We start from the raw sequence: 15278 nt of genomic DNA, 5'->3' as shown, positions 1-15278 counted from the left end.
TTCTGAAGTATCCGTTCACCATTGGCTCACAAGAGAAACGAAATCAGCTGCTCACTGCGAAAAGCTTTTTCGGCTTTGAGCCAAGCTGGAAAATCTGCATAGTAAATGAGTCCAGATCCCACTGCGCGTGGAAAGCTCACTGCAGTGACTCAAGAGCATGAAAGCATTTCTTTCTTATCGGGGTCACCTTTCTTGTTCTTTCCTTCAAAAACTAAAGCTCCGCATTAGAATTCAAGAAACACTAATACTGTTAGACAAGAAACAAATTTAACGTATTTGGTGATCCAAATAACCAAAAAGTATGTAGAATAAAACCTTAAGTTATGACTGCAGTGAGTATAATAAAAGCTTGTCGCTGGAAACAATCATGTAAGATGATCCAAGACCTTCACACTCTTGGAAGTTGTGGAAAACATTCAGGTAGCAGTTTTAGTGGCCACCTCATTTGCACAAGGACTTACACTGGGCATTGGTCGCTGATGGAAAGCTTTATGAACCATATATCAGCTAACTCCCATGCTAATGTGTGGGTTTCTTTTGCAATACAGCGTCCACAGTTTGGAAGAAACAGGGCATTGTTAACAGGTAATTTTTCATCGATATATTTAGGATTCCACAACAGTCACTAAATAAATGAGTGCATGATGAGGTGTCACAAATTAAGAAGGGAAAGGAATCACCACTTTCAGGGCCTACTGGGTGCCAAGCACTCACATGTCTGGTAACTTGTTTAATCCTCAAAATGATAATATAGAGTAAAAGTGATTCTAAATTGAATTCTAACTAAACATGAGTGTTAAAATTACTTTTCAAAATTCAGAAAGGTACTATGCAATGGAGGAAACATTAGATCAAACTCTAGGTTCAGCACTGCCCAGGTAGCTGCAGGTTCGTTGGAGCATCAACCAGATGCAACAAGATTGCAGATTTGGTGCCAGTCATGCAAAAATCAACTGGTGAGTGCATAAATAAGTGGAACAACAAATCAATTTCTGTCTGTCTGTGTCTCCCCTGCCCCACGTCCTCTCTAAAATCAGTAATTTTTTTTAAATTTAATCTAGGTTCACATCACATTCTTTCTACCATGTATTCCTTTGATAGGGCTGCAGAAACAAAATGCTACGAACTAGGTGGTGTAAGCAATAGAAATGTATTAGAAGGATCAAGGTGTCAGCAGAGTTGGCTCCCTCTGAGAGCTGCGAGGGAAACTTCCATGCCTCTCTTAGCTGCTACTTAGCGATCTGGCATTCCTTGGCCCATGGCAGCCGTAACAGCAGTCTTCACATGGCATCTCCTGTGTGCAGGTCCCTTCTCTTGACACTTTTTATAAGATCATAATTGGACTAGAGGCCCATCCTACTCCACTATGATTTTATTCTCACTAATTAGATTTACAACAACCCTATTTCCAAATAACGTAATATTCTGAGGTTTTGGGGTTAGAATTTCAACATATGAATTGGGAGAGGGGGCACACAATTCAACCTATAACATACCATATTCTGAAATAACTCTCCATGTATTTAAAAAAAAAAAAAAGGCCTCATTTATAAAAAGTTCTGATTGCCATACTGGTATCCAGTTTCACAATCTTGCAAAAACTACACGGAGCACCCAAATCCTATTTTGTTTTGTGCCTATCCATGTGAAAGGCATATAATTTATCCCCATTATGAGGGAATAAAGCTGAATTTAGTAAGACTCCATTATGAATGTGGTTTGAAGGTAGATTAGGTTTGCTGGGTCGTGCTTCATCACTGATTATTTGATCTGTGCCTCAAATGCCTTGCATATATTACAGGGTTGAGCTGTTTGACATGTTGCTTCATTATCATTCTCAAGTTATTTTATGTATATGCACTATATGATATATATACATATATAATAAACATTTTTTCTTGGAAGAACTCCATGTTTAGCTCTTCTTTCAGATCTCTGCTCAAATACACAACTTCAGAGATGTTATCTTTATCACTTCTATTTTTATGTTTTGTTTTTGATTTTGGATAAGAAGAGTTTTTTTTAATTATATTTTATTGATTATGCTATTACAGTTGTCCTGATGATTTCCCCCCTTTGCCTCCCTCCACCCACTCCCTCAGGCAATCTCCACACGATTGTTCATGTCCATGGGTCATGCATATAAGTGCTTTGGCTCCATTTCCTATACTGTACTTGACATCCCCATGGCTATTCAATGACTACCTATTTATACTCTTAATCCCCCACCTCTTCACTCATTTGCCCACATTCCCATTGGGCAACCATCAAATCCCTCTCTGTCCATGATTCTGTCTCTGTTCTTGTTTGCTTAGTTTGTTTTTTTAGATTCAGTTGTTGATAGTTGTGAATTTGTTGCCATTTTAATTGTTCATAGTTTTGATCATCTTTTTCTTGAATAAGTCTTTTTAACAATTCATGTAATAATGGCTTGATGATGATGAACTCCTTTAGCTTTACCTTGTCTGGAAAGCACTTTATCTGTCCTTCCATTCTAAATGATAGCTTTGTTGGATAGAGTAATCTAGGTTGTAGGTCCTTGCCTTTCATCACTTTGAATACTTGTTGCCAGTCCCTTCTAGCCTACAAAGTTTCTTTTGAGAAATCAACTGACAGTCTTATGGGAACTCCTTTGTAGGTAACTCTCTGCTTTTCTCTGTGCTTTTAAGATTCTCTCTTTATCTTTAACCTTTGGCATTTTAGTTATGATGTGACTTGGTATGGTTCTCTTTGGGTCCAACTTGTTTGGGACCTTGTGCTTCCTGGACTTGTATGTCTATTTCTTAACCAAATTAGGGAAGTTTTCTTTCATTATTTTTTCAAATAAGTTTTCAGTTTCTTGCTCTTCCTCATCTCCTTCTGACATCCCTATGATTCAGATGTGGGTACCTTTGGAGATGTCCCAGAGGTACCTTACATCGTTGTGGGGTTTTTTTTGAAATCTTTTCTTCTTCTTGCTGTTCTGGTTGAATGTTTATTTCTTCCTTATGTTCCAAATTGTTGATTTGAATCCCAACTTCATCCCCTCCACTGTTGGTACCCTGCAGATTTTTATTTCACTTACTGCAACCTCCATTTCTTCCTGGGTCTTTTTTATTTTGTTGCCATACTCAGTGAAGTCTTTTGAGCATCCTGATCACCAGTGTTTTGAACTCTGCATCTGATAGGTTGGTTGTCTCCATTTCATTTAGTTCTTTTTCTGGGGTTTTTTTCTGTTTTTTCATTTGGGTCATATTTCTTTGTCTCCTCAATGTGGCAGCCTCCCTATATTTGTTTCTGTGTATTAGGTAGAGCTGCTTTGACTCCCTGTCTTAGTAGCGTAGTAGGAGGGCCTATTTTAGAAAAGGCTCCTATAAATTGTGGGGCAGAGCCTTAGGTAATTGCCAGGGTAGGGCAACCTGCTTCACTGCTTTGTGGCTCTGTGGGAAGAAGGCTGAGAGAGGAGACAATGCTGCTGCCTGGCTTCTGGAGGTTTGTCCAGCACTCTCCCTGTGGGACTGGCACCCTTCCGGCTGTTGCCCTGTTGCTGAATCCCACACAGGATAGGTCTGTGTAAATTTTAAATCCATGTGGGCCCTTTAAGCAGAGTCTCCTGAAAATGTGGCAGTTTCTTCCACCACCCCAACCTCCACTGGTTTTTATAGCCAGAAGTTATGGGGACTTACTTTCCTGGCCCTGCAACCCTGGGCTGTGTGGTCTGGCTTGGGGCTGGGATCATTCACTCCCAAGATATCCCTCCCGATTTTTATTCACCACACGTGAATGTTGGACTGCCCATTCCACCGCCGCTGCCTTTCCACATCACATTGCATCTCCATGCCTCTTGGCCCATCTCACATCTCCACCCCTTCTACCCATCTAGATTAGTGTGGCTTCTTTAAATCCTTGGTTGTCAGACTTCTATACAACTAGATTTTCTGACGGTTCTGGGTGTTGTTTTGAGATGCAGTTGGAATTCTCTCTGTGGTCGCGTGAGGAGGCAAAGTATTTTTACCTACGCCTCCATCTTGACTGGAACTCTCCTTATCACTGACTTTTAAATGGAATAGTCCATCACTATCCCCTAAGTGTACTTTATTTTTCTTCTTAGTACTTAGAGCCTATTGACATTAATTTTGTATTTGTTACTGTTTCCCCCACTAGCATGTAAACTCCATAAAAGCAGCAACTTTTTCTATTTTGTTCACTGCTCTATTCCCATGACCTAGAAAAGTGCCTGGCACAGAATGCACCAAAAAATGCTAAAGGTAAACAAATACTTGTATTTCTCATGAGTACATAGATGCCTGAATGGCATAGGTTAAGTTTTTCAGGTTTTTTTATGTGCCAAATTTATCTAGCCCTGTGCAAGAGAAGAAAAACACAATCAGCTGGCACGTAAATACAATCACCTGAATACAATTAACTGCGTAGTTACTCAGTTTCTCTTATTCGCAACTGTTAGGGTGATGCAGGCTGTGAAAGAATTCACAAAGAAAAGAAAGTATGAAGAGTAAAGTTTTTATTCATTCTCCAAGAAAGGTGAGGGGCATGGTGTGGAGACATATACCAGCACAGCACAAAGGGGCTTTGAGCTTTTATTGAATTATAATTGGATTTTAAAAGGGAGGGTGCTGTTGTGAGGCCCCGGGGCTGTTGGAGCAGTTTGTTCCAATGTTCTGCCTATGGCTGTAAGGAGGGGTTAGTCATGGTGTGTTCATGCTTTCCAGTAATTTCCTGGGGACAGGCTGAGAAGAGTAAAATGGCAGTCACGGTCAACAAGGTCATAGGCCTGTAAGGCAAATGGCACTGGCTTTGCTCTTTCAACAACTGCTCTCACTAAGAGAAGAGGAAAGTTAATTCATAGTTTTATGGACCAAAGGGTGCAGTCCATATGATGAAACTTCACCAGGACTGACTTGCTGACCCATGTCACTTGTGCCTCATGCATGACACTGGAACAGATACTTTCTTGCCTCAAAAAATATTACAGTCTCTGTATTATTTCTCACCCAGTGCATGTGCCATCAGTGGAGCTTATTACCTTGTGTGCTGTCCATCTGCTAAATGAAAAGGGACAACTAATCTCCCAGTAAGTGTATGTTAGTCTTCAGGCTGTCTTTAAGAATATGTTTGGTTCAGCCCTGGCTGGTGCACCTCAGTGGATTGAGCGTGGCCCTGCAAACCAAAGGATCAGTGGTTCCATTCCCAGTCAGGGCACATACCTGGGTTGCGGGCCAGGTCCCCAGTAGGAGGTACATGAGAGGCAACCACACATTGATGTTTCTCTCCTCTTTATGCTTCCCGCCCCCTCTCCAAAAATAAATAAAATCTTTTTTTAAGAAAGAATATGTTTGGTTCAGTTCCAGTTTTGATGACTTTAAATAAAAAATCTGCATTGTTTTTATTATCATGACACCAAAAAGGCACAGGTTCGAACCCAGTCAGGGCACATGCCTGGGTTGCGGGCCAGGTCCCAGGCTGGTGGAGTGCAAAAGAAAACTGATCAATATTTCTCTCACACTTCGGTGTTTCTCTCCCTCTTTCTCCCTCCCTTCCCTTCTCTAAAACTAAATAAATAAACAAAATCTTTTTTTCTTCAAAGAAAAAGAAAGAAAAATGGATTTTAACAGATTGGTATGTAGCAGAGAAGGGAATGGCAACGCATTTGGGCTGGTAATGGTTACCATATACCCACATTTATATATGTAATCATAGACACACAGAAATGTTGAAAATAGGATGAAAAATGAGGTTGGGGTACATCATAGATGAACACCTAAGGAAGTGAAGTGTACAGAGGGAGAGGACTGTCAAGTGCTGCATAGGGTCTCACAAGACAAGAATTTAGAGGACAGCATTGAGTCTGGAAGTTCAGAGATAGAAGGCCAGCTGATGCCCTGTAGGAGAAATGAAGTCATCTCATAGTGAAATATTATTCAAGGCCCTGCTGTATGTTGCAAAACACTAGAAGACTATGTACACAGGTATAAGTAGAAAGTGCTCCGTGAGTCAGCAAAGAGGACTTGCTAACTGCATACAAGCCAAGTTGTAACAATGGTACTGTTTTGTGGTCAAGAAGTGATGTTTTACACACTTAATATCCTAACATGTGGGTTTTGAGCTGACATGTACCTCACAATGATTTCCATTTAGAGAAACTGAAAACAGACCCAGAGGAAGTGCATTTGTGGTAGTGTTGGGGTGTTTGTCTTACTCAACATATGTGATTTTCAGCAATGGACTACTGAAGCAGAAGATGTTCACATTCAATTGGTGTAGTGCCTGCCTTAGGCTACATTTTACTCCATCACAAAGTATTTTTGCTTTAAAAATAAAAGATCGCCACCCCTTTTCATTTGACCAAATTGACAGTAATGGTACATTGTACAAAAAGAAATAATTTAGTGCTGGCATCTGGCGTGCCGCCACTCCTGGGATGAAAGGGGATCTCTCCTGAGAAGATATTATGGGAAATGTTTATGTAAAATACCTTGCTGAATGGGAAAGACACAGATATGAAAACTAAGAGTAAATTCTCCATCTGCAAAAAATATATAAAACTACACTCAGACCAATTAAAAAGCCAACAGACAATTCAGGGGTAGAGGGGAGGGTGCAGGCCCAGTTTGACCAGAAAGCCAGGAAGACTCCACAAGTGGATTCTAAAGTTCATTTAGAAAAGATAAACATCAAGATTACCAAGAACAATTATTAACAGAGAAAGCAATACCAGAGAAATAAAGCAGATCAGTGAACAAGAGGAATTTAGATGTAAACCTGAGATAAATGACTGGCTAGCTGGGGAGGTAATGAAAGTGGTCAAATATTTGGTGATGGAATATTTGACTTTGGGTGGTAAACACAATGCAATACACAAATGATGTATGACAGAATTGTACACTTGAAATCTATAGTATATAATTTTATTAACCAATGTCACCCCAATAAATTCAATAAAAATTTAAAAAATTTAAAAATCACAGGCCCCAATTGCCACTAATGTAAAAGCCCATGATAAACAAACCTAGATTTAATACCTGCTTTCACTGCAATTTCAACCTGTCCCAGAAACAATTTTAATGAACTAGTATGGGATTTTCTGGTCCAGCACCAGTAAAACAATCTATCATAGGGACCATCTCCATACCCCTTTGAAAGAAGAGATAATCTACATAACAAAAACCTTTCCCCTTCCCTTCCCCCAAAGTAAAGATGTTCTGACCACCCCCCAACAAAAACCCTTCTTTTCTTTCCCTAGTAGCTCCCTTCCCCACCCTTCTTCCTATTAAAACCTTCCATTTTGTACAACTCCTAGGTCCACCCTGCTAATTGCTAGATGGAATGCTGCCAAATTCATGAATTGTTTAATAAAGTGAAAGAGATCTTCAAATTTACTGAGTTTTGTTTTTTAACAAGTTCATATGTGTCCATACAACAGTGGTTGCAGTATGTTGTTTATGGCTCAGCCTTGAGCTGAGTTTAGCAACCTAATTGCAGCTCTGGGGACTGAGGGACAAGATGTGCATTGGCCCCCACTTCTCTAAAAGCCTCCCGTCTCTATTTTAAGTGACCCTCTTAGCAATGCTTAGTCCCAGAAGAAACTTCATTTCAATTACATATACCTTGTATTTAAACATTGAAAGGTAATTTCACATTGTAGTCTGCTTTAAAGTATTACTGACATATCCCTGACCAGTGTGGTTCAGTTAGTTGGGCATCGTCCAGCGAAGCGAAAGTTCGCAGGAGATCCTGATCCAGGCACATGCTTGGGTTGTGGGTTCAGCTCTGGTCTGGGATGCATAGGAGGGGCAACTGATTGATGTTTCCCTCTTTTTCCCCTCCTTTCCCCTCTCTCTCAAAATAAATAATTTTTTTAAGAAAAAATAATTTTAAAAAGTATCACTAACGTATAACCTTCTATGAATACATGGATAAGTAAATGACTGCCACCCACACAGTCCTATACAAGCGCATAAGTCTCAAACTGCCTCTACGCTCAGCCCTGCTGAACTGTCCCTGGTAACGTAACCGCTTTAGGACTTGCAGAAATTTCCCATTGGAGATAAACTCTCCAACGATTCTAAACGGACGTAACTCGTAACACGTGGCCCCCAAGCTACTACTTCAACAGTGACTTCCAACTACACCTTCAAGCCTTGAACCGGCGGAGGCGATCTCAGCAAGCGGCGCCTCACTTCAGTTTCAGTGCGCAGAGCCCCAGTGCGCAGGCGCCGTCCACGCCCCGGCGTCCACGCCCAGGGACGACTTCCAGCACGCAGCCCAACCCGCTGGCTCGCTACACGGCCCCTAAGGCAGCGTTTCGTCAGGTGGCTCGACGGTGGAGGGGCAAGAGAGGCGGAGTAGAGGCCCCTGAGCTCTTCGTTGAGGAGGCTCTCCGACCCTCCGTCCACCGAGGGTAGCCTGCCTGAGCCGGGCGTGGCGCCATCGCGCGACCGTGACGTCAAGATTGAGCCGGAGCGCGATTGGCCGGCAGAAATGTGGAGCGCTCTGGCACGCGCGCGGGTGATTGGGTGGGCGGCACCCGGAGCCTGGACTGCGGGACGGTGCCGGTGGGAGGCGTGCACGACGGAGCGGCAGCCCGCAGACGGTCGTCACCTCAGGTTCAGGGTGTTCCCGAGGGGAGAAAGGGGGCTCCCGGGCGTCCTCGAGGGATGAGGGGTAGTGACTGGGTGCTCCCAGCTGTCCCGAGGGGTGGGGAGGGGGTCCCTGAGGGGAGAGTTGGAGATCTCCCGGGATTCCTCAGTGGAGAGGCCGGGGTGCAGGTCCTTGTGGGGGAAAGACTAGGGGTGGGGGTCCTTTAGGGGAGAGACGCGGCGTTCCCAAAGGGAGAGATTGAGGGCTCCTGGTGTCCCGAGAGGGAGAGATTAGGGGTGGGGAGCCCCGAGAGGACAGACTAGGGGCAGGTCCCCGAGAGTCCCAGGGACTAAGCACGGCGTCTCACTAAGCTTTGGTGGGGAGGGACCAACTTCAGCCTGGGGACCAAATGCGGCTCCACTGTCTGCTATGTCCTGTGAGCTAAGAATGGTTTTTCAGATTTAGTTGTTGGTGGGGCGGGGAGAGAAGGAAATGTTTTATGGTTTGTGGAAATTGAGTGAAATTACGGTTTCCTTGGAACAGTTCCCAGCTGGCTGCGTCTGCGCTGTCAAGGAGCGGAGCAGTCACAATCTTATTAGGAGCCCCGGCTGACAAAAATTGGGTTAAATCTTACTGAGATATTAAGAAAAGGTTCGTGAGTGTTGGGCTCATAATTTAGATGTTGAAAAATGGATTTTAACAGAGATTGGTATGTAGCATAGGACGGAATGGCAACGCATTTGGGCTGGTAATGGTTACCGTATTTATGTATGTAATATATAATATGGGTTATCATAGACACAGAAATGTTGAAAAATAGGACATAAAGTGAGGTTGGGGCTACATCATAGATGGGCAAACCCCGAAGGAAGTGAAGTGTACAGAGGGAGAGGACTGACTGTCAGGTGCTGCATAGGGTCTCACAGGACAAGAATTTAGAGGACAGCGTTGAGTCTGGCAGTTCAGAGAACGGCTAAGTTAGAAGGCCAGCTGATGGCCTGCAGGAGAAGTGGTGGCCGAGACGGGGCTGAAACATGAGGACTCAGAGGTGGGAAGCCAGCAGCAGCAAGCACCATGCTTACCCTTTGAAATGGCTTACTTCTTACTGGCTCAGGGGTTCAGAATTGACTCATCACTGTGTTTATATGACAGATGCAGAAATGTGATGTAATAACCTTTCTTTCTCTTTTCTTTTAGGATTCTAGGACAGAGCAGACCTTTAGTAACAATGCCTGAAATCAACACTGACAATCTGGATAAGCAACAGGTTCAGCTCCTGGCAGAGATGTGTATTCTTATTGATGAAAATGACAATAAAATTGGGGCTGAGACCAAAAAGAATTGTCACCTGAACGAAAACATCGAGAAAGGTACTGTTTTAAAATACTCTGTGAGAAAGTGACTTGCGTAGGCATTTCAGGGTAGCTGAGAAAATTTGTTGGTAAAGGTGTGATCTTTAATCATGTCATCAGATTTTATCTTTGGTTCCAGTTAGTTGAGGGTGTAATAGTAAAATCTGTTTTGCTACTTTCCCTGCCAAACAGCTATTTCTCTCCACTCTTATCTTTAACTCAGCTTCTTCAGGATTATTTTGGTTTGTAAAAGAGGGAATAGCCTAATCTTAGCAGAATAGCACTCGTCATGCCTGTGGTGCTGTTTTTTCTAGTCAATGGAGAAAGAGACAAGTTATAAAAGGAAGCACATGCCCTCCCAGTTTGCGCAGGAGGGGAGGCTCAGTAGCAGACTGGCCAACAGATCACCATTTCTTTCACTTGGTGACTGACCTCCTTGCTGGTATTCCGGAGCTCTTCTCCATTGTAACTTTGCAGAGACTCTCTAAGTGAAAAACAATGGAAAAAAGCAAATGCCAGCAAGTTACTAATATCCTAAATCCCAAGTAGAGAATTAGGCACATAAATGGTATTTTAAAACTAAATTAATAGTATTGCTTTTACTTTCAGGATTATTGCATCGAGCTTTTAGTGTCTTCTTATTCAACACTGAAAATAAGCTCCTGCTACAACAGAGATCAGATGCTAAAATTACTTTTCCAGGTTAGTAGCCTAGTGTACAGTATTTTGTTGGGGACGATATTTAATTTGACTTTGTCTCTTAGAACTTTCTGATTAAGCCATTGTCAAAAAGGGAAACCCCATGAATAACATAATTTCATATCCTACATAAAAGAAGCTTATACAATGAATGCAACCTAATGAAGTAACAATAAAGGATAAAAACTACTAGGTATATGTATATATTTATGTATATATTTTAAAAATTTGTATCTTGCCCTGGCCGGGTGGCTCAGTTGATTGAGATGTCATCCCATACACTGTAAGGTTGTGGGTTTGATCCCTGGTCAGGGCAAGTACAGGAAGCAACTGATACTTGTTTCTCACATTGATCTCTTCTCCCTCTCCCCACCCCTTTTCCTTTCTGTCTAAAATCAATATGCAGATCCTCAGGTAAGGATTAAAAAAATCTGTATCTTACACACATCTTCATCTTTTTGGTTGAGATGGCATTAATTACCCTGGCCAGGTAGCTCAGTCAGTTAGAGCATCATCCTGATACACTAAGGTTGCAAGTTCAGTCCCCATTCAGGGCACATACAAGAATCAACCAATGAATGCATAAATGAGTTGAATGACAAATTGATGTCCCTCTGTCTGTCTCTGTCCCTGCCTCTCTTCTTCCTATCCCTCTTTAAAAGCAATAAATAATTTTTTAAGGCAATAATGAAGAACTTACCTACACGTTTGTTTAACAAAACGATGACTGATAGTGTAACCAAACCCAGGTTCCGCTGCCTGTTGCAACAAAAGCCAAACTTATGAGACAGCTGCTGGTGAAAAGGAAAGAAGTTTATTCAAGTGCCAGCCACCTGAGATGGGGGACTCTCATCCCAAAGCCCATCTTAACATCTCAGTGCAGGCAGAGGTTTTTATGAGGAAGGAGAGGGAAAGCACAACGAAGAGATCAGAGAGAGACTGTGGACATGCAGGCAGTGTCCTTGCTGGTCCTGATACGGATTTTCATGGTCAGCATCCATGAGTTGGCCATCTGTTGTTTGTCACCTGAATTCCTGTGTCTGTGTGATCGGCGTTATCTGGCGCCTTAAGGTTGGGCTGCTCCTTAGGTTCGCATTGGAACTGAAACTACTAAACTGTAAACCATACTAAAAAAAGAACTTTTAATATGAAAGCTTTAGTTTCAAGAGAAAAATTACAGAGAGTAACAAGCTGGGTTTAATATTTACTGAGATTAATGTGGGTAGCTTTATATAAGCATAGCGTATTCATTCCCTGTTATAATAGTCCATTGTAACTGATTTAGAAATTAATGCTCAATAATCATTTGACTAATATTTATATTACCTTTTTTTAAGATTTTATTTATTTACTTATTTTTAGAGCGAGGGGAAGGGAGGGAGAGAGGAAAACATCAGTGTGTGGTTGCCTCTGGCACGCCCACCACTGGGGGCCTGGCTCGCAACCCTGGCATGTGCCCTAGACTAGGAATTGAACCCACGATCCAGTTCACAGGCTGGCACTCAATCCACTGAGCCACACCAGCCAGGGCTAATTTTTCTATTACTTTTAAAACTTTGAGTTTTCTTGACCTTTTAGGTCTACTTTGAAGAAAAGTTAATCTACATCTATATTAACGTGTTCCAGGTTGTTTTACCAATACTTGTTGTAGTCATCCCTTAAGTAACCCAGGAGAGCTTGAAGAAAATGATGCAATTGGAGTAAGGCGAGCAGCACAGAGGCGTTTAAAGGCTGAATTAGGAATTCCCATGGAACAGGTAATGAGGTTGTTTGCACAACCAAACATACAAGGTGAAATATAAACATTCTGTTTTGTTGGAGTTTTTTTAGATTTTTAAATTTACTTTTAGAGGAGGAGGGAGGGAAAAAGAGAGGGAAAGAAATATCAATGTGTGAGAGATACATCCATCAGTTGCCTCTCGCATGCCCCGAAATGGGGACCTGGCCTGCCCCCTCCTGGAGACCAGGCCCACAACCCAGGCATGTGCCCTGACTGGGAATCAAACTGGTGACCCTTCAGTTTGCAGGCCAGCATTCAATCCAAAGAGCCGCACCAGCCAGGGCTAAACATTCTTGAAAACGTTTTTCAGTAAAATTTTAAATTCAAGTGTGGGTCTCTGCTTTGTAACCTCTTGATTTATTGACCCCCAAAAGCACTTTGAATGAAGATTATTTAAATTTTGGTGTCTTAATATTGTTTGTCAGAATTTAGCTTAGTACCAAAATGGATTGACCTGTTAACCAGTATATAAAGTTGAGTATTTTTATAATTGATCATATCAAAAATGAATATTTTCGTGTGGAAATTCTTTGGAATATGATCTACAGCTCTGAGTGAATTGAAATCATCTCCCTACCCCCATGCCCAGAATTGTCCCCTTTCAGTAAAACCTAAATAAATAAAGTATCTCTCATCTAGTTAAATGGTAAATTTTTTTCCTCCCAAAAAGTAATATTGAGATGTGAAGGAGAATGTCACAATTCCAGTTTGAGTGACTGCTTTTTTTTTTTTTTTTTAAGATTTTATTTATTTATTTTTAGAGGGGAAGGGACAGAGAAAGAGAGGGAGGGAAACATCAATGGGTGGTTGCCTCTCACGTGGCCCCCACTGAGGACCTGGCCCGCAACCCAGGCATATGCCCTGACTGGGAATCGAACCGGTAACCCTTTGGTTCACAGGCCAGCACTCAATCCACTGAGCTACACCAGCCAGGGCTGGCCGACTGCTTTTTAAAAAATATTATTTCAGTAAATCAACTTATATTTTTGGTCCTATGGAAGAAATTTAGATACTCATAACTGTATATTAATATATCAATAGGAAGTTAATATTTTAAAACTCCTAACTAAAACTCTACTGGTCTTATTGAAATTAAGAACATTGTAACAATAGCCACAGGGGAGTGGGGAGGGGATAGTGGGGAGAGGGGTCTATAGGAGCTACTATAAAAGACACAAGGACAAAATCAAAGGGGAGGGTAGAGGTGGGGGAGGGAGGTAGGACTGGCTTGGGTGGGGTGGAGGGAAGGGTAGAAAATGCAGACGATTATAACTGAATAAAAATAAATTAATTTAAAAAAATAAAACTCTACTGGTCTTGTTCAAAATAGTACTAAAATATGGTGGGTTAATTTAGACTACTTGTTTTGTTGTTGTTTGTATTTCTGTTTCATTTTCATCCTAGGTTCCTCCAGAAGAAATTAATTATCTGACCCGAATTCACTACAAGGCTCAGTCTGATAGTATCTGGGGAGAACATGAAATAGATTACATTTTGTTTGTGAAGAAGAACGTGACTTTGAATCCAGACCCCAATGAGATTAAAAGCTATTCCTACGTGTCAAAGGAAGAAGTGGAAGAAATGCTGAAAAGGGCAGCCAGGGGTGAAATTAAGATAACTCCATGGTTTCAAAGTATTGCAGAGACTTTTCTATTTAAATGGTGGGATAATTTAAGTCACTTGAATCAGTTTGTTGACCATGAGAAAATCCACAGAATGTGAATGTGGAGATGACTGATTACTAAAGTACTAAAAAATTTCTCTATTTAGTAAGCTTAAAACTTTTTGAAAATTTGGTTCTGCATTAAAACTCTCACTGGATACATTGACATTTTACAGCCAGAATTTGCATAGAAAAGACAACTGACTTAATTTTGTATCTCACACACCATATATATGCACTGCTTTTTGTGAAGGACACTTATGAGAGATTATTTTTTAAACTTGATTTAACCTACCTACATACGTGATCCTGACAAATTTGAACAAATAAGTGAAGCTCTTCATTTTCGATCTGTCGAGGTAAACATTTTCAGATTACATGTAGAGCACTTTGTTTTCCAGGTGCTTTATGTATCACTAAGTTTTTATTATAGTTCAGAAGAACATGCAATAGAAACTTTTTGCTTAGCTACTTCAAAACATCTCAAATTAACTTTCTATTTTAAGATATTAAACTAGGGGGAGTAGGTCCAAGGTAATTAAAAGCTGTACGTACTGACATCTCTCAAAAGTCTTTGTTCTCAGAATCACAGGTGACAGAGGCTATTTGTAAAATGGAAATTGGATCATACCCTAGCACAGGATTTCTGACCACTGGTATTTGTTGGATAATTCTTTGTAGTGGAGGTTCATCCAATGCATTTTAAAGGACATTTAGCAGCATCCCTGGGTTCTACCCAGTAAATACCATTGGTACCCATCCTTCCCCCCCGATTCATAGTCACCATGTCTGCAGATGCTGAATGTGTGCTGGCGGGCCAAGGTGCTCTTGCTGAGAACCACTGGTCTACAACATTGTGCTATATTGGGTTCAGGGGACGGAAGATTAACAGAAAGGTTAATATTTGTGTTAAATGGAATTGGGGCATGGAATATGTGTATATTAATGTTTAAACTGTACCTTGATTAACATACTTTTTAAAACTCTTGCATAGATTTCTCAGGTTTGAAACCTCAAGATTTATTATCCTTTAATGCTATGTAAAAATAGTGAAAAAGATAAAAAGTTTGTTTCTTACCAACTAAGTGTTTTGTAAGTTCAATAGAAAAATCTGTTTCTGCTTAACTCTGAACAGTTAATTCATAATTTCAGGGAAGATTGTCATAAGTAGTAATTTCACTGAAAAGTAAATATATTTTAAAAATGA

The 15278-nt window shown here is 41.2% G+C and overlaps 1 protein-coding gene across 2 annotated transcripts; it reads left to right on the top strand.

Moving 5' to 3' along the window:
* The first annotated feature begins 8217 nt into the window (after positions 1-8217).
* Positions 8218-15278, top strand: IDI1 (isopentenyl-diphosphate delta isomerase 1). 2 transcript variants are annotated; one of them, XM_024580751.3, is made up of 6 exons: positions 8489-8603; positions 9121-9228; positions 9775-9947; positions 10539-10631; positions 12255-12385; positions 13813-15278. In XM_024580751.3, the coding sequence occupies exons 3-6, from the start codon at positions 9806-9808 to the stop codon at positions 14128-14130; spliced, it is 684 nt and encodes a 227-aa protein (XP_024436519.1). In that variant the 5' UTR covers positions 8489-8603; positions 9121-9228; positions 9775-9805; the 3' UTR covers positions 14131-15278. The 2 variants fall into 2 exon arrangements, with proteins under 2 accessions (XP_024436515.1, XP_024436519.1); XM_024580747.3 differs by lacking the exon at positions 9121-9228 and having other exon boundaries at positions 8218-8603.

Source organism: Desmodus rotundus, chromosome 4 (genome assembly GCF_022682495.2).
Source record: "Desmodus rotundus isolate HL8 chromosome 4, HLdesRot8A.1, whole genome shotgun sequence".
Taxonomy (NCBI): Eukaryota; Metazoa; Chordata; class Mammalia; order Chiroptera; family Phyllostomidae; genus Desmodus; species Desmodus rotundus.
This window is presented reverse-complemented; position numbering and strand designations above follow the sequence as displayed.